The 25,811-nt window shown below is 37.1% G+C and overlaps 1 protein-coding gene across 16 annotated transcripts in view; it reads right to left on the reverse strand.

Moving 5' to 3' along the window:
- BLTP1 (bridge-like lipid transfer protein family member 1) overlaps positions 1 to 25,811 on the reverse strand; it is a 129,229-nt gene that overhangs the window by 56,591 nt on the left and 46,827 nt on the right. For 15 of the 16 annotated variants that reach the window (XR_012673628.1, XM_075150228.1, XM_075150229.1 and 12 more), the window contains 21 exons: positions 24,914 to 25,090; positions 22,368 to 22,496; positions 21,325 to 21,444; positions 18,896 to 19,173; positions 17,918 to 18,168; positions 17,186 to 17,444; positions 15,947 to 16,790; positions 15,008 to 15,078; positions 14,355 to 14,528; positions 13,922 to 14,042; positions 12,886 to 13,032; positions 12,384 to 12,511; positions 11,760 to 11,962; positions 9,474 to 9,671; positions 8,542 to 8,753; positions 8,073 to 8,224; positions 7,046 to 7,196; positions 5,757 to 5,909; positions 4,284 to 4,524; positions 2,755 to 2,903; positions 559 to 778 (listed from right to left, as the gene is read on the reverse strand). Coding sequence is in view for 15 of the 16 variants with exons in the window: in XM_075150228.1 (XP_075006329.1) it covers positions 559 to 778; positions 2,755 to 2,903; positions 4,284 to 4,524; positions 5,757 to 5,909; positions 7,046 to 7,196; positions 8,073 to 8,224; positions 8,542 to 8,753; positions 9,474 to 9,671; positions 11,760 to 11,962; positions 12,384 to 12,511; positions 12,886 to 13,032; positions 13,922 to 14,042; positions 14,355 to 14,528; positions 15,008 to 15,078; positions 15,947 to 16,790; positions 17,186 to 17,444; positions 17,918 to 18,168; positions 18,896 to 19,173; positions 21,325 to 21,444; positions 22,368 to 22,496; positions 24,914 to 25,090 (4,378 nt within the window). In the remaining variant the exon portion in view is untranslated. Of the gene's footprint in view, positions 1 to 558; positions 779 to 2,754; positions 2,904 to 4,283; positions 4,525 to 5,756; positions 5,910 to 7,045; positions 7,197 to 8,072; positions 8,225 to 8,541; positions 8,754 to 9,473; positions 9,672 to 11,759; positions 11,963 to 12,383; positions 12,512 to 12,885; positions 13,033 to 13,921; positions 14,043 to 14,354; positions 14,529 to 15,007; positions 15,079 to 15,946; positions 16,791 to 17,185; positions 17,445 to 17,917; positions 18,169 to 18,895; positions 19,174 to 19,943; positions 20,070 to 21,324; positions 21,445 to 22,367; positions 22,497 to 24,913; positions 25,091 to 25,811 lie in introns of those variants that run through there. The other variant, XM_075150240.1, reaches the window with a different exon arrangement.

The raw sequence follows: 25,811 nt of genomic DNA on the forward strand, positions 1-25,811 counted from the left end.
TATAAATTATAACAATGCACTCTGAACAATAATATAGAACATGAAAATTTCAATGTATGCATTTCAAACTTCTACAAAACACATTTGTTCAAAAGACCATTACTAAAAATCTGCGAATTATTATACACAAACTAAGCTATTGGAACATTAATTTTAGTCTGCTTTTTGAGCTACTTACAAGGTCAAGAAAAAAAGACAAATACAGAATGATCACTTCATTTCCTTATTCATTCTAAAAGACGCACTTAAGTAATTATGTATTATACTCAAAACGTAGTAAGGCTAAGTAAAAGGAAAATATTTTATTTATTTTGTTAGTTGTCATTTCTTTTCCCAACCTGATGTACTCGCTGTTTGCTTCTAGGAAATGGTATGGTGCAGCGATGTCTAGGAACTGCTATTAAAAACTATGATTCTTACCTGGGGCAAGGGAAGGAGGAGGTGGGATCTTAAACAGAAATGGTAACTCATAGTGAAATTATAGTACCTTTTCTAAATCATTAAAATAAAATCAATCCTTCCTTCCCCTCCCTTTAGCTTACTTATGCTACATCATACCTGTTCTTGTTAAAGAACTACTTTTAACTGCAGTTGTACTTCTTTGAGGAGTCCCTTCCAAAAGATTATGCAGGCTAGGAAAACTCCCAGTAAGATAGCTGAGCAGACTCTCTTTTCTTGGACTTTCTTTGACTGCCATTCCAGATCGGCCAACGTGCACTGGTGAATCTGTAGCTGTATCTCCGCTAGTGTAACTTAAGGAATGATATGGATGTATACCCTTGTGGAGAAAACAAAGAAACTAATGAAGTACTGTGTAAACTGCAAAAAGGAAGAGACATTTGGTCTGAATTTGAGATTGGAACACAATAACTACAAAATTCTCATTCCTGCAAACTTTTGGACAAGCAGCACTTCATTTGGGGCAGGTCATACACCATACAAGTATTGTGCATAAAGGTGCTATTGAATTCTCAAGTATTAAAATAATTTTATGTGTAAAAGCAGTTTTAAAAGCCAAACAAGTAACAAATGGAACTGCAGATGTGTAGAATTCACTTAAAGCAAGTCTGCAGAAGAAACAGTACATACCACTGAATATAAGCCTCATTTGTATTTGGTCTTCGTCTGAAGACCAAATCCCTTCCATCCCTAGTATAATGGTAAGTGCCACCTCTGGGGAAGGTGAAGAAAGGAAGCTGGGGACTTCTGGCACCAAGAGGAAGGCTCCTAGTCCACCTAAAGGCTTAAAACTATGAAACAGGTTCTCTGCCCTCAAAACTGAAGAAGAGCCAGATGTGCTTTCAAGCAAAGCATCTGGGCCACTTAACCCTCAACCATGCCAGACCACCAGGAGGGAGCAGTAAGTGATAGTAGTGGGCAACTATCTGCTACAGGGGACAAATGCACCAGTACATGCTACATGCTGGGGTCCGATCAGCTGGAAAATGGCTTTGCAGAGAAGGACCTGGGGATCCTGGCGGACACCAAACTGAATCTGAGGCAGCAGTGTGCCCATGCCGGGCTGTCCAGCCTGGGCTGCATTAGACAGCAAGTCGCCAGCAAGTCGAGGGAGGTGATCCTATCCCCCTGCTCAGCACTGGTGAGGCCACACCTGGAGTATTGCGTCCAGTTATGGGCTCCCCAGTACCAGAGAGAAATACTGGAGAGAGTCCAGCAAAGAGCCACTAAGATGATTAAGGGACCGGAGCACCTCTCATATGAGGAAAGGCTGAGAGAGCTGGGACTCTTCAGCCTAGGGAAGAGAAAACTCAGGGGGGAATCTTATTAATGTATGCAAATACCTGAAGGGAGGATGCAAAGACGATGGAGCCAGCCCTTCTCAGCGGTGCCCAGTGCCAGGACAAGAGGCAACGGGCACAAACTGAAACACAGGAGTTTGCTCCTGAACATCAGGAAACACTTTTTTACTGTGAGGGTGACTGAGCACTGTCACAGGTTATGGAGTCTCCATCCTCAGAGATACTAAAAAGCCATCTGGACATAACCCTGGGCAACTGGCTCTAGGTAGCCCTGCTTGAGCTGGGGGTTGGACAAGGTGACCTAGAGAGGTCCCTTTCAAACTCAATCATTCTGTGAAAAATCACAGCTGAAAAGGAATCAGTACAAGGCACCAAGCTGCCTAACATACATACAGAAGACAACAAATGACTTAAAAAATAAAAACAAAACCACAAAACCAAAAAGCCCCCAAAACCCACAAAAAAACCCAAACAAAAAGCCCAAAACCAACACACAAAACCAAACCAAACCCCCCAAAACCCACAAACATTCACAGACTCTTTCTGTTCAGAAAGTAGAGATAAAAATAAAATCTTGCAGTTTTCTGAACAACTTGTGCAATAAAAAAACCACACTAATTTTAATAAAAATTATTGGAGAGCTTTGTCTATCTTGTATTTTGTATAATGATAGTTAAATCCTCATTTCTGCTTAAATAATAGATTAAAAGCCAGAAAAGTTAATGTACATCCTTAAATGATGCACATATATATTGTTTTTAAGCGTGGCTCTGAAGTTAATGGGCAAAAAAAAACAATAAACAGATGTAGAATATAGGCCAACTGATCGAGCATCACTTGTATAAGGTAAGGAGCATACCTTCCATGTGTTACAGTTATAGGTAGTTACAGTTGCTTTTTAGACAAGCATTTATTCATCTGCAGTCTACAGAATTGCTTCTAAACAGGCCAGCTACAAAACACTTTCCCCTCACGCATGGCACTAAAAACTTACCTTTATTTTCAGAACAGAATCACTGTGAGTGTGAGTCTTGGATAATTTCCTCATGATCTCAGCACCAGTTACAGGCCCAGAAGAGCCACCAGCAGGTGGAGGGCGATTAGCTGTTCCTTCCAGGAGCATTGTATGCTCACTGACAGTAGCTGGAACCAAGCAAATCATTTTTCTCATTTTTATATATATATGGGGAAACAAGATTATCTATTATTAGGTACATTTATTTACAAGCAGTCATGAACTTCCAAATTCTGACACACACCTACACACAGCTGTCTAGGGAATTCAAGGGAATTTTAAGACGAATAAGACAACCTCAGACATGGCCCTACTGGATTTTGCTTAATAATCCAAGTACAAATCTTTTTGTCCTTTTAAAGTTATACAACTGTTGCTCTGTGCTACAGATGAAAGGGAAGTTGCGAAATTTCACTTTCTTTTGTTGACTCTGGCATGGCTGAACATTTTTTGAATTAAGATACTTGCATTTGCATGAATTCCATCTATAAGTAAATCTATACAAGGCAGCAAAATTGCCACGTCCAAAATTCTTGGTGAAAAATAGAAGAATATACACAGGGCAAAAAAAAATAAAATACTTCACTGGTTCTAATAGTCTGTTTTTGCTCAACCAAAGTAGATATTTCAGAGAAGGGGGCAAAAATTTCCATCATACTGTACGATTACATACAAGTTTCACAGACAAACATCTTTGTTTTTGCTGTCTTTAAGCTGATAACTGCTGCCAGGCTTTTAACCAAAAGCAGATTCTCCTCCTGATTTTTTAAAATTATTTTTTCCTCAATGTTACATAATTCTTACTTGAGAAAAGAAAAACATAAACATTGTATTTCTGAGAACAGTAACACTGTATATAGATGCTACAAACACAAAAAACCTAAGTCAATTCAAGACAGCAAAAAAAGAGTGCTCCAACAGCAGGTACTTATTTATGGCCTTCCTTTCTGTGGTTCTTACTTAAGTCAGCTCTGTATCAAACACAAAGCTCAATCAGTAGCTTATGTTAAATTGGCAATGTGTAAGCTGGCAACAGAAATCTACCTCATTTGAAGTAGTAAAAATGAGGAAAAAAAATTTTTATGAAAATATGTCTTCACAAAGAACAAATAAGAAGGCACGTTTGAAACTATACCTGGGAGAAATTCATAGAATTGCATGTTACCATTCTTAACTAAGGTCAGAAGCTGCACAACAAAATCCTAATTGCAAGCTAGCAAATAATTAAGTCAATGTATTTTGTGCAGTAAATAACAAGACAAAGCATGTGAAGAAAGAGAAGTGTCCTACTTTTTATTTCCCCAAACAAGTAAGAATTATTATAATACTATAATTATCATTGTCAGCAGCTGCTTCAAAATGAAGATGATTCTAAAAAAGCAGTTTGATGATTCTAAAAAAGAAGAATATAATGTATTCAAACATTAAAACTAAAGAAGATACAAATACTCTGAGAGGAGCTACTCGTCCCTATGAATTTTTATGGCGACAGAAGAACACAAAAATACCTGCATCAAATTCAAACTCTGCTCCATCAGCGCTTGTGTCACTCTGAAGACCCCCTCCGTTGTCTAATCCAAGTCCATCCTCATGCTCGTGGCAAGCATTTGTCTGCAATTTCACTGGCTGAGCTGGTCTGTGTAAGCTGACTCCTTTAAAAGCTGGGGTCACCACAATGAACTTCATCCATTGCCTTGCTAAGGCAACTAGACCTTTCTTTAAGGTTACTAAGGCAGGAAGGCCATCACTCTTAAAAAAAGAAAAACAAATTAAAAATGCATATTACAGCATAGGGAAAACAAAAAAAGTCAGAACTCTTTGTGCTCAAGAGGCTTATGACAGAAACAAGCTGGCACCACACAACGTCCATTCAGATACAAGAAGCCATGGTGCCTACAGATGAAAATTATAGCTTCGCTGAACACAGTAAATACATTCATTTACATGACCTGAGGATCTAGCCCAAGGGACCAAAAATAAACAACCGGAAACAGGTTTATTAAATATGAAACTAAAAGTACGTAAGTAATTATAAGGCTCTGAACTACGGACTAAAATTCACAACAGCACTAGATTGACTGTAGAAACAGAACTGAAATTAAAAAGATCAGTTTTTTTCCAGTAAGCAGTATTTTAAAAACATAAATTTGAGGCAAAAAATAGAGATTGTTTTGATTACATCACTGAACTGTGCTAAAGAAAAAAAAGCTTCTTATTTTGACCACAAATGAAACAGTGCTATTTCTGCCACAAATTGTGCTATTTCTGATCACTGGGCTCTCAGCTGAATATGTTAAAAAACGTAGTGTTTAAATCTGACAGCCGTGAAATTGGATTATGAAAATGACACAAAATCAGGAACAAACACTCCTCCTTATGCCTAATATGTTTATTCAAACAATTATTTACCACTACAATCTAGACATTTACATTCTAAAGCCACCAAGAAAAAAGATTAGATTCTTAAGCCTTGAAGTTTCGACAATTCTAGCTCTTTTCTTAAACTGTCTGCATTATCCAAGTATTTCTGAAAGACATGAAAACTAGTTCTGAAGGAGAGAATTTGGAATAAGCTCATCAGTGCATGCACTTGCCTTATAATTGAAATTTATTCAATTTTAAAACTGCAGATGCAATTTTTTACTACTTTGCTGTCTCTTTTAAGAAAAATGAAACTGGTAAAAAGGCCACTAACAATTTTAAAGACATGCCTTTTTGGTTTATGATTTCTCATATATTTACTAATAAAATAGCTCAATAAAAACTATGCATGTACACAGGCCACAACAAAAACAGCAGATCTGAAAGAAAATGAAATGAGAGAAGCCACATCTACTTATCAACTTAGGGATAGATACGAGTTTGGGTTATATTTTCTTGTTTGTTAACTTTCCCTAAACTGTTACCTAATCTAAGACATTAGAATTGGTACATCTGAAACTAACACACTGAATTATTTCCATTTTTACAGGGTAACTCACCATGGTGGCATCCTCAATAATGGAGTAATTTGCTTGATGAAGGTAATGGTGCAATATATTACACAGTAAACAAGAAGGATTTTCTTGCAAGAAACGAGCCACTTTGGTAAGCCTGTTGTACTTGCTTCTCAGAGGAAAGTGCACACTTTTATTCTAGATTAAAATGTAACAATTTTTCACATATGAACATACTTGCAAATAGAACACGTGCATGAACTACAAGATTTCACCTATGATATCACAACCTTCTCACCCCATTTTGAACTTCTGCAACAAAGATTTCCCACATGGATACCTACCTTATTTTAAATAGTGGTATGTGAAAAATCATACTTGATGCTTATTTATCTATATGATGTAATATAACAGAAGGCTGGATTCAAATCGCAGATTTTGTAAAGTTACCTCTGGACTAATAGACATGTATGCACAGCTGTGATTTTCAAAGAAACCATTTATTCCTAGCTAAAGAAAAACCAGGCACTTCTCTAATTTGGTTTAATGCTAGACAAAGGGTAGGAAAAGAAATAGGAAGGGAGATAGCAATAAGAGGCTGCTACAAGGGAAGATTTTTAGGTACAGCAGAAAACTGTCCTGACACTAAGCTCGTCAATCTTACAAAGCAAGGCAGGATCTCAACAACGGGTATCACCTCAGAATCTTCCCACTAGATGGTGCTAAGAAAACGAACAGCAGAAAACTGCCTGCACGCAAGAAAGCTCCTTAGCAAATCACAGCAACGCCCAATTTGTCTTAAAAGCTCTACCAATCCTAGTTTTCAATAAAAAAATGGTCTATTTTGCATTTCTTGCTAGAATGTTTCACCCTCGCTATGCTTGTCCCTCCTTCCTCTAACAAGCAGGTCCAATCAACACAATGATTCAATACACTGCAGGAGCATAGAAATTCACATTTTCTCCTGAAAGATACCCTGAATATTTAATGATTCAACACATTTTCATATTTCCTAAAATATACCAGACGCTACAGCCATATTTCTTACTCTTCCCTTTCAAAAGGCAGAATCTCCAGTTATTTTACCTGGAGATGCACGCCTGTAAGAAGCGCAAGACTTCCTCACTAATAACAGCTGAATTTTTTTCCACTGAAATTTAGATTCTGTACAAAAAGCACAGGTAGTGAGTTCTTGTGACAAAGTCTAGAAGTAAAGGCTCATAAGAGGTGCTATCAGTTTGCCAGTGAAAATATCCAGAATCCCAAACAAATATATATTACATATTACACTGCTCTATTTTGATATGCCTATTGATTTTATAAAGGTCATTTACCTCTAACGCTTCTGTCATAATGCAACCCATAACAGCACAGATTCGCAGGGTTCCTTCAGTTTCTAGTTTATTTAATGACGATTTCACTTGATCAATGGGAACAAGCCAAGCACCAACTGCAGGCGTTGCAGTACTCAGGAGGTTCAGCTGCCTATTGAGAAAAATGAAAAGAATTAGGTATTCACGTTCCGCAGCAGCAATTAGCAAGATTTTCTAATGCTATTATGAATTACATTCGAATAGGTGGAATATGACAGAACAATGTTCCAAAGTAACAAACACAGGCTTATTGCCCAGAAAATGAAAATTGGCAAAAAGTACCTAAGGCAGGTTTTATTTTACACGCTCACACACTCATGATTCCTTCCTTTTCCCATTTGTATTCCCTGAATACACTGAAATCATAGAGTTTGAAATTCTCATCACTGACTGAACCTCACATTAACTGTTACACAATACGTCATGAAAGACTTTTGCTGAAGGGCTGAGGCAAGAATATGAGGAAAACCACGAATTTCTAATTTATAGCTACATACTGAGCTTAAACTACTGACAGATAAGAATATTTAGCTTGTTCTACAAACACAATATGAAAAAGTATCTCAGAAAGATTTATCTTGAACTTTATAGTGCAATGGCAGTAAGATCATGGGTTGAATACCAAAAGCACTGAGTGGTTCTCTTCTCTAGCATCTCTCCTACTCAAAACAAATACCCTCCCCTGCCCTTCTCCTTCATACATTTCAGTCTCACTGGAAGTTTTTTGTTGGTTGTTGGAGTATTTCCTTATCTTTCATTTCTTCTTTTAGTCATATCTAACTAAAAATTTTCTAGCAACACTTCCATATAAATGACGACAATAAAAAATTGAAGCAAGAGTTACTGTGATATATGTAAAATCCAAAATTTTCATTTTCAGAGAAACTTTAAAAATTATTGAAATTACATTCAGAATCTACCAAATACAACTGCAATTTAACAAAGCAGAATTGTCATTTTCTTTCTTTTAAATCAGGTAAAATTATACCTTGAAAATATATGGGCTGGAGAGCGCACATTGGTAGGGGCTGCAAAACTAAACCAAATTTCTTTGATTGTTAGCTTCATACTGCAAGAGTCAGGGGGAGGAGGCATCAAGGGTATATCTTTTTTCAGATCATCAGATTCAACCCCTTCGTCCTTAAAAAAGGAAACACAAAGTCAAAAGTGAAGTTGTTTTCCAAAATGATTACACTGAAAGGTACTAATATACCATACAGCGCACTGTTCATAAGAAATAGTTTCCGATGCATTTAGGCAAAGAAAAATACACTAATGCTGTCCACCAACTCTCCCAAGACCTTGCAGAAAGCTGGAAGTTCAGCGTGCAAGCAGACAGTATGAATTCAGTTGGCACAACAAGACATCTCTCAAATTGTCAATTTTTTATTATGAATGCTTATCGCTTTCAAAAAAAACAACCCAAGACCAATCATTTCTCCACAGTATGTACACACCTGCTCATCTGAAACTGAATTTCCATTAATATCTGAAGAGGGACTTATTCTATCACAAGGAAGGTTATCGTCAGACACATCAGTATTATAACCACTACCAGTTGGAGAATCTGAAGAGTTATTTGATGCAAGCAATCCACCTCTCTCTGTATCTCTTGATTTACCCATGACTCCAAACGTATTATATAATACTGCTCCGGATTGTCTTCCTCCTATAAAAGCACACACACCAAGACTGTAAATGTTTGCCATGCATAAACTTCTATAAGTAATGTCCCATTGAAAAGAGATGCACTTAAGAGGAGAAATACATACAATTTTGGTTAAACAAGGTGTCTTACCATTTTACACAACAATTTATGAGTACAATTTTTATACAACAATTTAACAGCTAGTTTTAGAGCTTCTGATAGCTTATTCCAAGTAGATAAAGACATGAAGATAGATAAAAACATGAAGACTGAAGTAGATAAAAACATGAAGACTGTTTTTAAACACTATTCCCTAAAAAGAGTAACTTGGGTGACAGAAAATACAAATACACTGTTTTTTTTTTCTTTTTCAAGCTAGCTTTCCCCCCCCGTCCAAAGCAAAACTCTCGCCATACATGCAGACACTTACTGTGGGTACGACTGCAAGGTCATTTAAAAGATCAGTGAAAGCATCAATTTCTACCTTCACTTTAAGTTCAGAAACTGCTGAAACCGGTTTATATAGAATTATTTCATATACTGTTATAAGTGGTATTGATTATTAAAAGTTCATTTACTGTATAATCTACTATGTGATATAATTTATTTACGATAGACGTGTACTATTATCACCTATATGCAGCAATTTCTAATCGCATAATTGCTAAACCAGAAGACCTAGCAACAGAATTGTTAGCAGTTTCATAAAACAAAATAATATAAAGCCTACATAAGCCTTACCTTTTATAGTTAAATTTTCAATTCCACACTCAAACATTATCCAACCCCACTTCTCTTGACTAGGACCAATTCGAGTTACGTCTGGAACAGCTTGTTGATCTGTTTCATCCACAAAAGCAAACTCATCCAACTCTTCCAAAGTAAAAAGAACTTTTGATTTCCCAAAAGGAATAGCTGTTATTGCACAAGTTCCAATATCTGTGAAAACAAACATATTTACCACTTCGTTACAAAATGAAAAGAACTTCACATATGCCAATAGCTCTCTGAAGTTTACAGTGTTTTGGGAGTGTTGCCCCTATAGCATTCCTCAAACGGGGTGGCAGAGGGGGACGGGAAGGGAGGGAGGGAAGGGAGGGAAGGGAGGGAAGGGAGGGAAGGGAGGGAAGGGAGGGAAGGGAGGGAAGGGAGGGAAGGGAGGGAAGGGAGGGAAGGGAGGGAAGGGAGGGAAGGGAGGGAGGAAATTGAAGTACAAGCAAGACAAAAAGAAGCATAGTTTATAAAGTCTAAAAACCTTCCTCCTGGTATGTTAATATGGGCAGGGTAATTTTCAAGTTTGGAAAAACATGGACCAAGCAACACGAAGTTAAAGCTTCAAGACACTCCCAATCCTAACACATCTGCCTTCTTTGTCTTTTTGTAGATTCATGGTTCCAAAGACATGTGTACAAACAAGCTCTTCAGATTTTTATCTGAAACTGGCAATTGGCCTGAAACTACTTTACAAAAAAACCAACACCATTCCTAATAAATACCTAAGGTTTAATAGCAACAAATGACAGAGATACTGACAGTGCTCTTGGATAATATGTTTTAGTAGAAACTCACTCGGTATTAACTATAGCATACTTGAAGGATATTTAGAAATAAAGTTCTAATTTTAATTCAAAGACTGCTTCTTGGTTGGAAGCATGTCTATGTCTGTGTTGGGAGGATGTAAAGCACTAAGTCTCACTGATTCCTAGGAAAATACAGACTCAAGCAGTTTTTAATTCATTATGATCTTTGCTGCCCAAGATCCTGAAGGGTACTATGCCACCTTGATTTCCTTGATGTTAGGATGTAGCTTAAATATAAATCCTTTCTTCTAGTGACATTTGTGAAAGAACATTTTAAATAATTTTATACCTATTGCTTATTAATTCACACACAGAGCTAAATGTCAAATATCTGGGGAAACAAACTACACTGAGTCAATTCATATCCCTTCCAATCCTTACTCTCTGCCCTCAACTTGTAACTGCAATCACTTTTGAAGTATATGTGAAATGCTAAGATCCCTAGAAAGACATTTCTCAAACCTTTTAAATAGAAGATGATGAGTTTTCTTGGTTAGAATTCAAAAATTACTTGGCCTTCTTGAATGTCTGCAGCATACCTAACACAGGACACTACTGCTAATATTCTACCTATAACTAAGTAAAAATGAAGTTAACCATTTTAATGTTCTCTTATTCCTTTTGCTTTCCTCCAATTCCCTTTGCTCACTCATCTTTGCACAGCAGTGGAGGGTTTTTTTGTTTTTGTTTACTGTGTGTTTTTTAATCATACTTGTTTCACAGAGCACTTCCTCATGTCCTAAAGATTCCTATTCTTTATGGGACAGAGTAAAACATGTCACTAACTGGTATAGATTCCATCAAAATTGAATCAGTTTTAACAAAAACTGCCTCTACTTTTGGTCATCTTTTCCAGGTTAGCCTCTCCAGGATCAGGAGTTATAGCAGTTGAATTTAATTCATAGCCTCTTGAAGGAATTTCCTTAACATAAGAAGGAAGACAATTGGGTATATCTCATTTTCAGTTTTATGGTCGCTATAGTTAAGAATCTACAGCTTGTCATGCTGAAATTGCCAGTACAACAGGCACATTATACCTATCCTGAAATTGTCAGAAAGTAGTAAGAAAGCAAATAAGCATAATTCATTCCCTGCATCAGGTGACAAAAAACAGTAGCTGAAAAGAGATCAATTGGGAGGAAGGGAGCCCGGGCCTGAAATTTTGCCAGTGCATGTCAATATTCACAATGCAACCCATCTGCCACACAAACTGCTTAGAAGTTTGTCTTGATAGTTTTCATTCTGCCTACATTTAAATCTAGTACTTTAATAGAATAACAGAAAATAATTCAGAGTAACTATCCTAAACTTCTGCAAAATCTCCAGGTTCAAGTGTCTTTTAATCTGCGTTGATAAAAAAACCCACAACCAACTACAAGATCAAGGCCAACTATAACCACTTGCTTCTATGAAAACTGACATTTCCACAATTTAAAAAAAGGCTTACCTGTTGTATCAAGGCCTCTAAGTTGTCCATGAACACGATGGATGTTCAATTTAGCAGCAATTTCTTTTCCTTTTTCTGCTCCAGCATTGGATCTCAGTGAGCCGGAAGACTGAGGCTGCATTTTACTGGTTTGTATGTAACGATCAAATGTGACTGAATTCCTCCCAGTTTCTGCATTGTTTGAAGTCTCCTCAACTATACCCCTTTGAATATAAGGGAGGAAAAACAATTAAGCAAATCCCAGATAGACATATTTAATTTCACTATTTTTGTTTAAAATTTTAAGTGACACTGGCATAGCAGTGTTAAAAGGAATTCTTTGTAAGACAGAAGATACATATGCTTTGGTAGAAAAATACTGAAAAAATTAATTTTATCCTGCATGAAATATAAGCAAGAAAGAGTTAAAACTGAAGTTCCAAAATTATTGTGGAAGGGAAACTGCAATTCTAATTAGATATTAGATGTTAATTTATAAAACACAGAAGACACATTTTATTGCTTAACTCAGTCATGACAACTTTTTCAAATACTCTTCAGAACTGCAAAAAATTGGCATCACTGTAAGTCTTTTGACTAACTTAACAAGAAAGAACCACAAATAGTGATATGTATTATTCTTACCTATTCATACGAACTTGAGTGGCAATCCTATCGAAACACAAAGCGACTAATGAAACATGAGTCACGGTTTTGCCAGAAGAAACCCCTGGGGATTCATCAACAGATGCTTGTAGTAAACACAGGTTCACCTACATGTAAAATTCCCCCAAAGAGTAAAGAAATTTAGAAAAACATGTTACATTAAGTATACATCACTGATTTCTGATACAGTCTTGTCTTCTCAGTAAAATGAAAAAATAAAAGCTAAAACCTTCACACCTAGAAGATGTAAAAACATTAACTTTTATGGCAATCAGTTATCCCTATAGTGGTTGTTATTTAAACTTGCACACATGCCATAATAAAATTGAGCAGCTCCAAAATAGTCTAGCCAGTTCAAAACATTAGCTATCTAGCACTAATACATAGCTTCACTTAAGCTTTTGGGGAACTAACAGGGATGCAAAATAAGGCTAATTTGTGAGGCACGTGTCTACTAATAAGCTAAACAAAAAGTTGTTACCTTTGGTACAGTAACGTTGGCCTGAAGACCTTTAATTGTCACATTATCTTGCTTAAGTGAGAGATTGGTCTGTGCTGGTCCCTGGTTTGTTGTTCCTGTAGTGGTAGTGTCTATTTTTGTTCCTCTAATATCCTGCTTTGAAGATAACTTGGAGGGAGGGAAAAAAAATTATTTATTCTCACTGAAACTCAGAACTGCTAAGCTAAAGAGTAACAGGATACTTTATTAGCACTGAAGCAGCAAGAGATTCTGACTTCATTTAAAGCACAATACCATGATTTCTAGAACGAGGACTGTAGCACTTACAGATATGGTAGATTTAGGTCCGTAAGGATAGCAATGCCATTCTGCAATAAACTTTCTAACGACCAGATTTCAGCTGAAAGTTTGAGTTCTACTTATATAAGTTATATAGAACAACTTATTATGAAGTAAATAATTAGTGTCCATTACACTGTGAAGTCTAAGAAATTATAAAATATTGATACGGTCATTAACTTGGACAGAAAAAACTCCTAATTCGGTAGAACTACCATACAATTCTTTTCAAGCTAAATAAATTTTTTAAGGTATCAGAGGAACTGCAAAGAAAACACATGCACTTTCACAGCTTAGTTTGAACCTTCCTCTACCTCACAGAGACTATCTCCCTAACTACCGTAAAATAATAAATGATGTATTGCTGATATGAATACAATACATAAGAATATCAGTTATTTCTAAGAACAGAATGTATGATCTCAAGCAAATTACTGTTAGCTACTGACTAGACCGCCCAAAACAGAAAAACTTCACTTCAATCCTGTAAGATAGATTTCTGGTCACTGAAGGACAGTATATAACAGCTGATTATAAAAATGCACGCAATAAAAAATAAATATTAAGCACAAAATAAAAATAAATATGTATTCCAAATGAATATAGCATTTAGCTACCATATCTCAAAAACACTGAATTCAATTACAACTTTTTCTATGTAAAATATAGAAAAATATTCTCTCAAATCTTTGTGCATTTTTCTTGTTCCCTTTCTTACATTTTCTGAGAAGCTTGTTTTGCTGTTCTGTACAGCATCTCGAAGAACTTTGCAGTGCAGATCATCAACGATTGCTGCTGGGTGCCGAGAGCTAGTACAATGCACCATCGCTTCTATATACCTGTGAGATGAAACAAGCCCACAACAGACCATTTTCACATGACACACCATCAATAATGTTTAATTAACACTACAGAGAGGAAAAATTAAGCCCTGACAGACAAAAAGGGCACTTCCCAGGTCAGCATAACATTGTTCTAGCTTCTTCACAGGAAATGCAGAATTACATTCACTGGGTACAAGGCCCTACTGTTCCATCAGTCACGCTATTCAATCCTTGTACCTAAACCTTTGCTGAACAAAACAGCTTTGATTTTAGACAATTTTTAGCATGATCAATTAACACTGCAGTAATAAAAGTAAAATTAATTACCTATCCAGTGCCTCTGCTACAAGAGGAGTCAGAACTACATCTACAGTTCCTTTTACTTCTACTATTGCCGTTGTCCGTGTCTGGAAGACAGGGTGATCCAACGTCCATTCTTCTGTTATTGTTTCATCATCTGTATTTTCTGCAGATTTCTTTTCCAAAGGAGTATAAGGTGTACTAAACAAGTCAAATACATATTAATTATTTAGGTTTGTACAAGAAATACAAAAGTGTCCTGCTATCATTTTAATTCTTCATAAAATGCATATTATGGCAGGTTGCTTCTACCACACAGCTTAGAAAGCACACAAATATAATCCCAGGGCAAGGCCCTTCCCTAAATTCAAGTTCAGCTTTTGGCAATGCAATGGACGCTTCCCATAAGCACCTGCCAAATGAATTTAAATTAAGTTGCAATTCATAATCTTGAAACTGTACGATGAAATCATTTAATGCTTTCACGGTGTACTTTCCTTTTGACCAAAACCAAATATTTTATAAGAGAATACTCTATTCTAAAATAGATCTGTACTGAAAACCACTGCTACAAATCAAATTTTGGAAGGGCTAGCAAGAGCCAAAATATTTAACAAGAGTGTCAGGAAAACCCTACTCTTAAAAAATATGCTAATAATGTTACGCAGCATTCAACTTACTTAGATGTTGATCCTGTAAGCTGCATGCCTCTGTCCAGTAATGAATTAGCTGTGAGACCCTGTTTAACAATCTAAGATAAAAGTGCAAAGAAATGTATTACATTCCTTCTATATATGAAAGAAATACCCAAGCAATCTTCAAATAAAGATTCTCCTTACAGTTTTTTTCTTAAACAATCCCTCATATGCAGATTCTCCAATATAGTATACAGAAACTCCTGGGTTTATTTTTTTTAAATTACTTGAGAGATTAGATTACGAAGCTTTTACATAGATAAATAGTGACTAATTGCTTTAAAAAGAAGATTCCAAATACTAATCTACAAAATGCTTGCATGAACATAAAGCTTTTGCTGCAAAGCTTTTAATTTTTGGAATTAAATTCCAGAGCTTAGACACCTATTTTCTATCAAGTCATTTCCATTATTTTTCGTATATTTCATTTCAGCTCCTTCCTTAAGCATGTATGCTCATATCACATAAATCATGAGGGGAAAAAAAAAAAGCCCAAACATTTACAAAAATCATTTGCTAAACCTATGTGTTTCAACTTTACTTTGAAGTAAAGCATTTACAGCCTAGATTATACTTTATCAGCATTAGATGTACTGCTACGGAAGTTCTGTGAAACATATATTTTAAACAAAACCCACATAAATATCTTTCAGCTGCATATCATTCAGCTAGCATTCAGGTAGCATTTTTATGTGCAATAATGACAATTCAGAACATACATCTTGACCACACCTTTTCTTTTCCACAACCTCCCAGCCACACAGCCCATGATCTGAAGTCAGAAAGCCAAGGTATTCCTGAACTAAAAGCAAAGAAGTTTCAAGTTTCTTACAGCTTTATTTACACAACAGGTGTACTAAGCGATTTTAACTTGTTTTGAATTCTTATTCCTTTCTCTACTCCTTCTTCCTCCATCTTCCATACCTTAAAAGTTGGGACAGAAAGTTGCTCAAAAGATGACGAACTTTCTTCACTCGTTGGTGTGTCAAGGTCTAAAGGGCGATGTAATGAGGATTTTGAAGTTCTTTTGTTAGTCGGATGCTTTACTGACCAGTTGATCACCTGGAACTGTGTAAGATAATTTTGGTAACATGCCATTACAGGCTGCTGGGAAGTTATTTGCCCACTTTCCACAGTCTTCTCAGATTCCATGACATACATGTTCTCAACATGCTCATCTTCTCCTCCCAGAGCCGAAACAAATGAAGCCTGTGAAGGATGAGTCTTAATTGGCAACGTTTTAACATCTTGACTAATTTCTCCATGGATTGTGCTTGTTAAGGGCCCTTCCACACTGTGATAAATAGACCCTCTACTATATTCAATTTTCTGAGCTTGCTTTTTTCTCTTCTTCCTGCCTGGATAGGTTCCTGGACCTTCGTCACTACTTATCGGCTCAAACTCTTCTGCTGCAGAAAAATAAGCTTCACTATCAGCCATTGACATACTGGAATCCATTGAGCGATACTGGTGAAATGAGTTTGAATCTGCAGATGGAGTATACGGAAAAGAACCAAAGCTCCTCCTCTGCTTTGGGGAGTCCAAGACATTCTCATCACTGCGAGACACATCGCTGCTGAACTGCACCCCAACTGGAACAGGCTGCTTGTCTCCGTAGAAGGCTGCCGTGAGGCTCTTGGTGCTCCCGAGCCGAGTGGAGCACACGGACGCTTGCCGTTTCAGTGGAGACCTCAGGGGAGACTGACCAACAGGCCTCTCCTGGTTGCCAGGGGATGCAGGGCTGCCCTCTGCACCCTCAACTGCAACACTGGAAATAAAAATTAAAGGTTCATTTGCTTATTTTATTATTAATGCTTCTCTTTTTACATTATAGGAGCTGCCAAATGCTTCTATTAGCATAGCAATTATTTTCATAATGCTGATTACGTACTAAATTCTGCCACTTGTTAGTCCACTTGTCTACATATAGAGGATGTAAAAATGAACATTAACGGAAAGTGCTGTTGTCTAACACGCTGGATTTTCTACCCAGATAATCATCCCCTATTAGGGATCCATATATGCATTCAAACTAGGAAATGCATTTCAGCAGTACCATTAGAAAATAACCAACCCTTTCTAAATTGTTAAATATAAGGGTTTTTTCTGTCATAACGTGTTCCAGAGTCGAATTATACTTCTACCTGGACAGAGAGTACTAACCTTCCATGACCATCTTCCCTTTTTGCACCAGACAAGAACTCCTTCTGTCCCAAGTGATCCTCAGTAGTTGACGACGGGCTGTCCTTCTCACCTGCAAGCAAGGGGAGTGCAGCACTAGAACTGCTTGTTTCCTCCGAAGACGATGAGGAGCTATGGGAGCGCAATGGCACTTGTAGGCTTAGATGTTGTGCTTTTCTTTCTATTTCTATACCCACAGATCTGCAATCCCAATCTTTTCGTTTTACACCATTTGCTTTACCTAGGATCAGAAACAGAAAAGAGAAATTGAACATCTGATAACACAACTGCAATGGTCTCTTCCCTGCCCACTGAAATAAAAACCGTTATCAAATAAAAGCCCTAGTTTTGAAATGCATACACATACTAGCATGTTGTACTAACAAAAATGAATAAAGTCACAGCAGCAAAACATCAAATTGTCTTGGCAGACTGCTTTCTATATAACTAGAACAGATGCAAGTCAAAAAGCTTCTTTTTACTAGAAAGGAGTTGCATGTTAATGCAAGAATCCGGCATATGAAAGCTTGCTCACTACTGTCAAGCTACTGTCTGCTCTCAGAAGGTCCCATGCCACTACAAGACCCCTTGCACAAGAGCGCAACAAGTACTACTCATTAACCAGAATTAGAAAGACTATAAATACTCATGTGGAGTTAAGAAATTATACTTCTGGGCAAAACAGAGTAAAATTACAGTACAATGCATTCTCACCATCTAAAATTTTTGGAATCTCCTTGGTAATGATCCATTCTCCTGGTTGCAGTAAAGACTGCCCATAAAACATATCAGATTCTGCACTTGTGCTTGAGAAAGCAGAGCTGCTTGAAGGTGTCAGTTCCTCAAGTTTGAAAAAATCTAGTCCTGTTAACGTGCCACCGAAGAATCGACAACCACCAAGACAGCCACACTTGTTCTTGCTTCTCTTATTCCTCAAGTTATCATCAGGCCACAAAAACCACAATCTATACAAAGGCAGAAAAACAGAAAACAAAACAAAAACATGACCACATCAGCCTTAGTACATTTAAATTTAGTGAAAACAAGATTAAAAGATATCCTTCTCTTGTATGTGAGCTCCTATTTCACCTAGCATGAAATGAGTAAGAAAGATTTCTATCTGAAACACAGATGTCAGACATAAAATGAAGGATTAGCTCCAGAAAGGAGCAAATCACAAATGTATATGCAGTGCTCAAGCAACCGTGCTCAGGCATAGATTATGTCCACCTGCCACAACACACACTAATAGTTGCACAGAGGCAAGCACTGCAAACACACTCCACAGTGGTGTATGTTGCTTATGCCAGAGGTAATTGCTCTTCGGGGAGACACACAAATCACAATTACACCAGGCATCTTATTCACAGCTGCTCATCAGCTGGCTCAGGACTCTAAGGCCTGTTTTCAGTCCAGCCTGAGAACAAAGGACAAATTCAATTCCCTACTCTCCCTGATCTTCATTTTGGGGAATAAGGGAAAGCAGAGGGAAAAGTAAGTTTTGCCAAAAATCACGCGATTTTGTATAGTCTGAGCACATTCAAACCACCAACCCCACAGCTAAGCATTCATAAAAAATTACAAGAAATTGTAATCTATGTAAGCAAAAAACAAAGTTCCATCTTTAGATGAATGTATTAACTTACACCCCCCAAAAAACTTAAATGCATCTCCTTCAATCGTATCTCTTACCTCTTAGTTCTGTTATCATGCGTTTCTAAGAAATGTCTCTGCACTTCGTGTTTAGAAGGATGATCTGCAGCTAAAGCGATGTCAGCAGTGATGAGCCCCAAGTTGACAGAGCCAGCTTCCAGCCAATATGCCCTCCTTAGTATCGGCTGAAGACCAGTTCTGCAGTTGTTCACCTGCTCAACATATTGTCTCAGTTGAAAGTCTTGAACAGCAGCACTTATACCTTCTCCAACAGACTGGTTGTGGAGGTTGCAGTTTGCAATACGTATAGCACCCATCTAAAAACATGATTTAAAACATGAGCTCTGATTAGTCATGAGTGAAGCAAAGAAAGGGTAGCCTTAAACCAGTTGACACACCACCTACTACATTCCTGAAAGATCTCAGTAAACTATTCTCTCCAAGAAAGACAGAGAACCGGTTTTATATGCAAGCATGCGTACACACACACAAAAGAAGGCAAGCATAGAAATTAGTTTCAGCCAGTTTTTAAATAACAAAAATAAAATCTCTACTTAGGAGTCTCCTTTTGTAAAAGGATCAAAAAAGAAAGGTCAACTTTGGACAGATGTTGTAATGAACCTTTAAAAAATTTAAATCATTATTAAATTCTTCACTATAAATTCTTCATCTAAAAACCGAGAAATCTGAAATTTTCAAAATCAGATATATGATTTGATACGATATATATCATTCTATGTCCTTAGACTATCGATTATATACTTTGAATACAAAGCTGTATTAACTCTACAATGAATAAATACCTCAGTGAGACAACCATGCTAAACACTGCAAAACTCAAGAAATTCCAGATCCTAAACCTTAACCGAGATTTATATGAATTGTGTTACAGTAGCCCTGTACGATCACACTCTGTTTCTTGTATTGGCGTAACTCCAGTAGTTTTGCTGAACCAAACGCGAGGCTGCCCCTTTCCTATGAAAAGCACAGTACCTGCAGGGGCCAACCCTCTTCAAAGAGGAACCAGAAGTTCTTCCTTTACCCCCGCACTTAGCTGTGGAAACTGGTCACTGTACAACTAACCCACCTGCCCATACAGTATCGATCCTCCCCGACACTGGTGTACACTAATAAAAGATGACATAGCCCTGCCACACATGCTTAGTCTTCAAACTTCAAATAATCTGAAGGCATTGGACCAAGCTTCCTGCACAGCTTGAGTCCTCTCCAAAAAGTCACCGTGAAGTACCTGAAATTTCAGATCAAGTTTTCAAACTTTTCACAAGGAAAAGAAGGAAAGCTGAAAAAGAACCCGGCCATGGAAGAGCTACCCACAGGGTTAATATTAAATTACTTCTTCTCATCTCTGTCACAGACTATAAAGGAGTACTGGAAACCTTTTTTTTTTTTAAAAGTTCAAATGAAACACATTCAGGATATAATTTTCTAGAGTTGTTCAGAGGTTATTAAGCTGCCTTTGAAAATACTGCCATTCATATTCATGCCTGCAAACACAGTTAATATTTGTGATGGTGCTTTTTAATATTGGACTCAAAAGAATTTGGAGACTCAAACGTATTTTTTTTACCGCCACAAGGTAGCAAGCCATTCAAATGACAAGATACCACGTCATTAAAGAACGTCTAAAATAATCACCACTCTCCTTCAGTTAAGATTCTTGTTCATAATGTGAAGCTGTGCCCAAAACCTTACATGTTAAGTCTACCTTTTAAAACTGAATTTATTAATGGACAGCACAACTACCAGTCACTTATACCAGCATAGAACTTTTCTCCTTTTCTGTTGTTACCGTAACTCAATTGTCTCTTAACTTATATTTTGCTACATTGAGTAAATTATTCCAGTTTTCTCTTGTATGGTAGAATAATGGAGAGAATATCAGCTCTTCTCTGCACATCTTTTTTTAAACAGAGGATACACCATGCAGTATTCTCGATTCAGTCATGCAGTGGCACTAACACTTCTCCCATCTCTACCAAAGATACATCTTAATTCAAACAGCTTAATTCAAACAGGATCACATAAGACGATCATGAGTTATCAAGCATGGACTTGTACACAATCCATATCGGTCATTTCCAGTGGTTGAGTTACTAACTTACAGCACAAGTTCTTATTAGCTCTCAGGTACAGACACTGAGATTTATATTGCCCAGCGTTTTCTTAAATTTTTTACACTAATCTTGCAGCTTCTACTATTATTTTGGCAGACATCCACTCCTACTTACCATTTTCCAAGATCATTAATGGAATTACTAAGCAGAAGCCAAATTGACCTACTCCTGGCCCAGTCCAAGCCAACCTTTTATCACTTAAAGTTTCAGAAATTCTGCTTAGTCCATTGCATGTAAGCACACAATAAATTCAGGTAGCTATTCTATCAAAAAATACAAAGAACTCTATTGACAAAGAAGTATTTTAACTGCTGTTAAAAGAAATATTTTTACCTTTATATTGGTGGCACAGCCATGTTCTACCACATACAGATCCGCTCCATCCATGGCTAAGCGTGTCATAGTGTACTTTAAGTCATCAGATGTTGGGCATGGCCCAGGGACACAGTTCATCTGAAGAAAAAGGGAAGAAAAAAAAAAAAGATTTAAATGTACATTAGGAGTTTTAGTTTAATTTGTGCTTATCCTTTTATTTATGTTCTGTTTAACAGAGGCCTAAAACTAGAGCAATAAAAAATTACTTATTCTACACTATCAACATGAGTATGAGATGGGGTGTTTCTGTGATGAGGTTCATTTTCACTAGTGCATGTTTGATTCTTCTGTCCAGCAACATCAGGGGACCCAATTGACTCTCCTGGCTTCCACCAGCAAATGACAAATCAAGTCTGCTAATAGAGAACATCACTGGAACAAAACAAAGAGGATGTTGAGAGATGAAATCCAGGAATCATACTTAATATATGGCGAGCCTCCTTCGGTCTTCAAGTAACCATGCACATGGAGTCCAAGAGACAAGCAGCAAAAGCAGAATCCATAATGACATGATGATTAAGTAAGAGTCCCATGTTTAAAAAAAAGAAAAAAATTTTTAAAAATGGTCTATGGAAGCTACAAACTGCCACCTTAAGTCTCCCACCAAAGCACTGTTTCATCAACAGAGGATACAGGATGAAAAAGTACCATGGAAATGAGCCAGGAGTACGAGGGGAAGCATGACCTTTGTCTCTTAAGGGACACTGGACTATGCCCTTTGGCTCTTAACTGTCACAGTAGAGGTGAGAAACTAGGCATGACTTCTGTGGATAATGTTTCTCGAAATAATTCATAGAGCACAAAAACATTGTGCATATCCACAGGAAAATCCAGAGAGAATTGCTTTTCTTTATAAAACGTAATTAGCTATGATTTATCAAATGGAAGATCCAACCTGACTACATACTCCATGTGTCTTGATAACTTCAAGGCTGGATTTCTAAACTGTTCCAAACAACCTGTGCAATTATAGGGAGCAATTAAGGCGGATGAAAGGTTACCTTAGAGTCACAAAACCGACGATCAATTCCATGCTGGCATATTATTACAGATTTTGGCCTTTCCAGTTCAAACTCCCGGCACACTACATGAAATACAAAGGTCTGACCCCATTCCAGAAGACACGCAAGCTGTAAGCAAATAACAACACGTTGTCTAATAGTAAGTACACAAAATGAACTTTCGGTATTCAACAGAGTACTGAAAGAACATCACCAAAGGTTGGGAGGTAAGCAGGAGTACAAAAAAAAAACAAAAGACCCCACCATAACAATCTGGCTGCATTACCTTGCTTACACATAGCCTATTTCCTGTTACTCAAGATTGATTTTTATTTTTGCATGTGCCACAACATGCAAGTCTCTGTAGTTTTTCACGGATAACACTGTGACTAAATAATTTTCTAAGTGATTTCTTAATATAAAGAAACAGCTTTTGCTGTTACAGTCAACTGAGAACTTCATTGTAAAGACAGAGCTTCCCTTATTTTACCTTAAAAAATTACCTCGAAATAGTCTATGACCATTCATAATTTAAATGTCGGACTTCCTTGTATATAAGTTACAAAGTTACATTTAGAAAGCATAGGAGGAAACTGGCTAAACAGAATACTGCTGAATCTCGCTGGACCTAGTAATTAGCCTATTGTTGATTTAAATCTTTTATATAGTTAGCTCATTCATAAAGGAAATGATTCATGACTATCTGTCTCTATTATGAGAGGGAAATGGGTTTTCTTTGGCTAGCCAAAGGAAAGGGCACTTAAAATCAGCAGTAATTTAAATGGAATTTAATATAGCTATGACTGCCCTGCACAAAATCTCTCCTCCTCCCTTTAGTGTTGTCCCTTCACAAATTCTTGCAGTACATGACACTATGGGAGGAAGAAAGCCAATGATCCTGAAACAGCAAATTCAAGTTCTGCTCCATAGCAGTGCTGACAACAAAAAAATAAAATAAAATAAAAATCCTGTATGAAGCATATAATTGAGAATGACTTTGTAGGGGAAAAAAATCCTTAAGTTGTATGAAGCATTTAGAAATGTTGTCTAACCTTAGAGTACTTTGAATCAACTAGGTTTAATTTTGAAGCATAGAGCAGTGGAGTAAATACTATAGCTTAGCTAAATCAGTGGTAGCATTTTGGGAAATACCACCACAAAAGTCTGTATATGTAGCATGAAAATGTATATGGAGTCTATTTTTTAGATTTACTGAAATTGCCTGTATGCCTTATTTTGACTTTATTTGCTGCAGAAGTCTCCTAATGAAATACGTGTTTAATCCTAAAAATAATGCCAATTTTTAGAGGAGTAAAAGGATGTAGAAGTGTCTTAAAAAAAACCCTTAAAAACAAATAAATAACAAAACAGTAACTACTAAATAGAATTTATGTACTTTTCTCATGTCTCAGAATACACTGACAAAGCAACCTGTTTTAAAGATCTGGCAGCCCACACCAGAAATAAATCAAAGTGATCTGCCCATTGTATACTTGCAGCCATTATTATATCTGGAAACATAAAAGTAACGTAAATGGCAAAACTGAAAGGAGTTAGTGCTAAGACTGACCTAAGAAAATCCAACACTGTGAAAGCAAACTATGTTCTAGTGGGACCAAGCATCAGAATTTAGCAGTGAGCAGCATGACTGAGCTACCAGCTACTCTCCTGCTGAGGCCTGCCCATACTACACTCCCGCAAATTATCTCAGTTGTCTCCTACTTTAAAATGTGACTTTGTGCATAGCTTTCTATGGAAAGCCAGAACTTTATCTGCAAGCTAAATTCTTGCCAGATGCTCAACCTGATATCCTTATTGCTGGCAGCATCCCTATATGCAAATGCCTATCTATCTCCAAGAACCTTACATCCGAGGGATATCAAATTGCCTTTCAGACTGCAATCACAACTGGGTACTTAATTTGTCCTTCCCGGAGTTAACCAGCAGGGGTAACAAACCCGCATTTCCAGAAGTCAGCATCATAAAACAAAAGTAACCCCAGAGGAAGTCACAGACAACTTAACTAAGTCATCTCATACTCGAACCTTTTGAATAGATTTTCCTTTCTCCTCTTCGTCACGTTACCTCCTAGTTTATGGCTGAAGCCATCCAAAACACCTGCTCTATTTATAGAAAAACATTATTTATTCTGCGATTAAACCACTTAAAGTGCATGTAGATACTGTAGTTGCCTTTCTAATCAGTATTACAGTAAATTAACATACATGGATGTAACATACAAGTGTTTACATGTAGCAACAACAGTATTCACTACTGATTTGTTCATGATCTGTTACCACCACCCCTTCAAATTCTCATATAACACTAGCCACCCTGTTACACCTAGATTTAAGATAAGTATCAGATCCAGCTCATTTGGCATCTCCTATCCATTTGTAGAAAAGGTTAGATTTTCAAACTGTAAAATTAAGGCTACTTAAGGCCCAGATGCATCCAAATTCAGCTGAAATGATGTGCTTTCCAAAATCCATCTCACAAGAAAGAAGAAAGGTAACACTTCAAAGCGAATAGTTTCTAGATGGTACCTGTGGTGCCGTAACTTTGGCAGTAAGACTTCCAGCCTGTACATCTATCAGCCATGCATATTCTAAAGTATCACTTCCAAGAGGCAGACCTTCCGCTGAAAACATTGCGTGAGCACGCAACTGCAGACCGGACAGGCTGATGTGACCCTCTCGAAGAACTTCATCCACTGCAGGTCGCTGTTAAGGACAAGTAAGTCAAAGCTAAAATTTGCAAAGAATACATCGATAGAAAGCGCAAAAACTGTGTAGCCAGAGATACTTCATCTACATTCATCTTCACCTCTTAAATCCTGTTGACTTTTGTACAGCTAGACAGTCCCAAGACTTCTCAGCATTACTCACACAACAACATATATACAAATCTACAGGTGGAGAGGGAAGTTTATATAACCCAAGTTTGTTTTAATTTTTAGCAACTGTCATCAACAACCTTCCCTCAGTGAACTCCACACAGTGACATCTAAACACCACCTGTTAAATATTACTGCAATAAAATATAAACAAAGAATGGAAGAGCATAGTTAACAATGGAAGTGATCAAGAAGTTATAAAACATGACTTATGAAGGTCTGCTACTGTCAGAAAGCTGACACATTATAAAAAAGAAAATTAAAATAAATTTAAAAAAACCAAACAACAAACATCAGAGGCTGTCCTCTAAGTTGTACTTTTCACCGAAGTATTTCTCAGCTACTTAAAGCAAAGCTACTTGTTTGGAGATATGAAAATTCAGATGTAATACTTTTCAAAAGAATATTACTCCACCAGCCACAGAAGAAACTGAAAAGATAAAAACAGCACAGGCATACACCAGAAGCTTGTGACTGCATGGAGATTAAGATGTGGATTAAAGCCAGTAAGTCAACAGCAAAACTTCTCTTTCATTCAGTTTTTTCAA

The sequence above is a fragment of the Calonectris borealis genome, chromosome 4 (genome assembly GCF_964195595.1).
Source record: "Calonectris borealis chromosome 4, bCalBor7.hap1.2, whole genome shotgun sequence".
Classification (NCBI taxonomy): domain Eukaryota; kingdom Metazoa; phylum Chordata; class Aves; order Procellariiformes; family Procellariidae; genus Calonectris; species Calonectris borealis.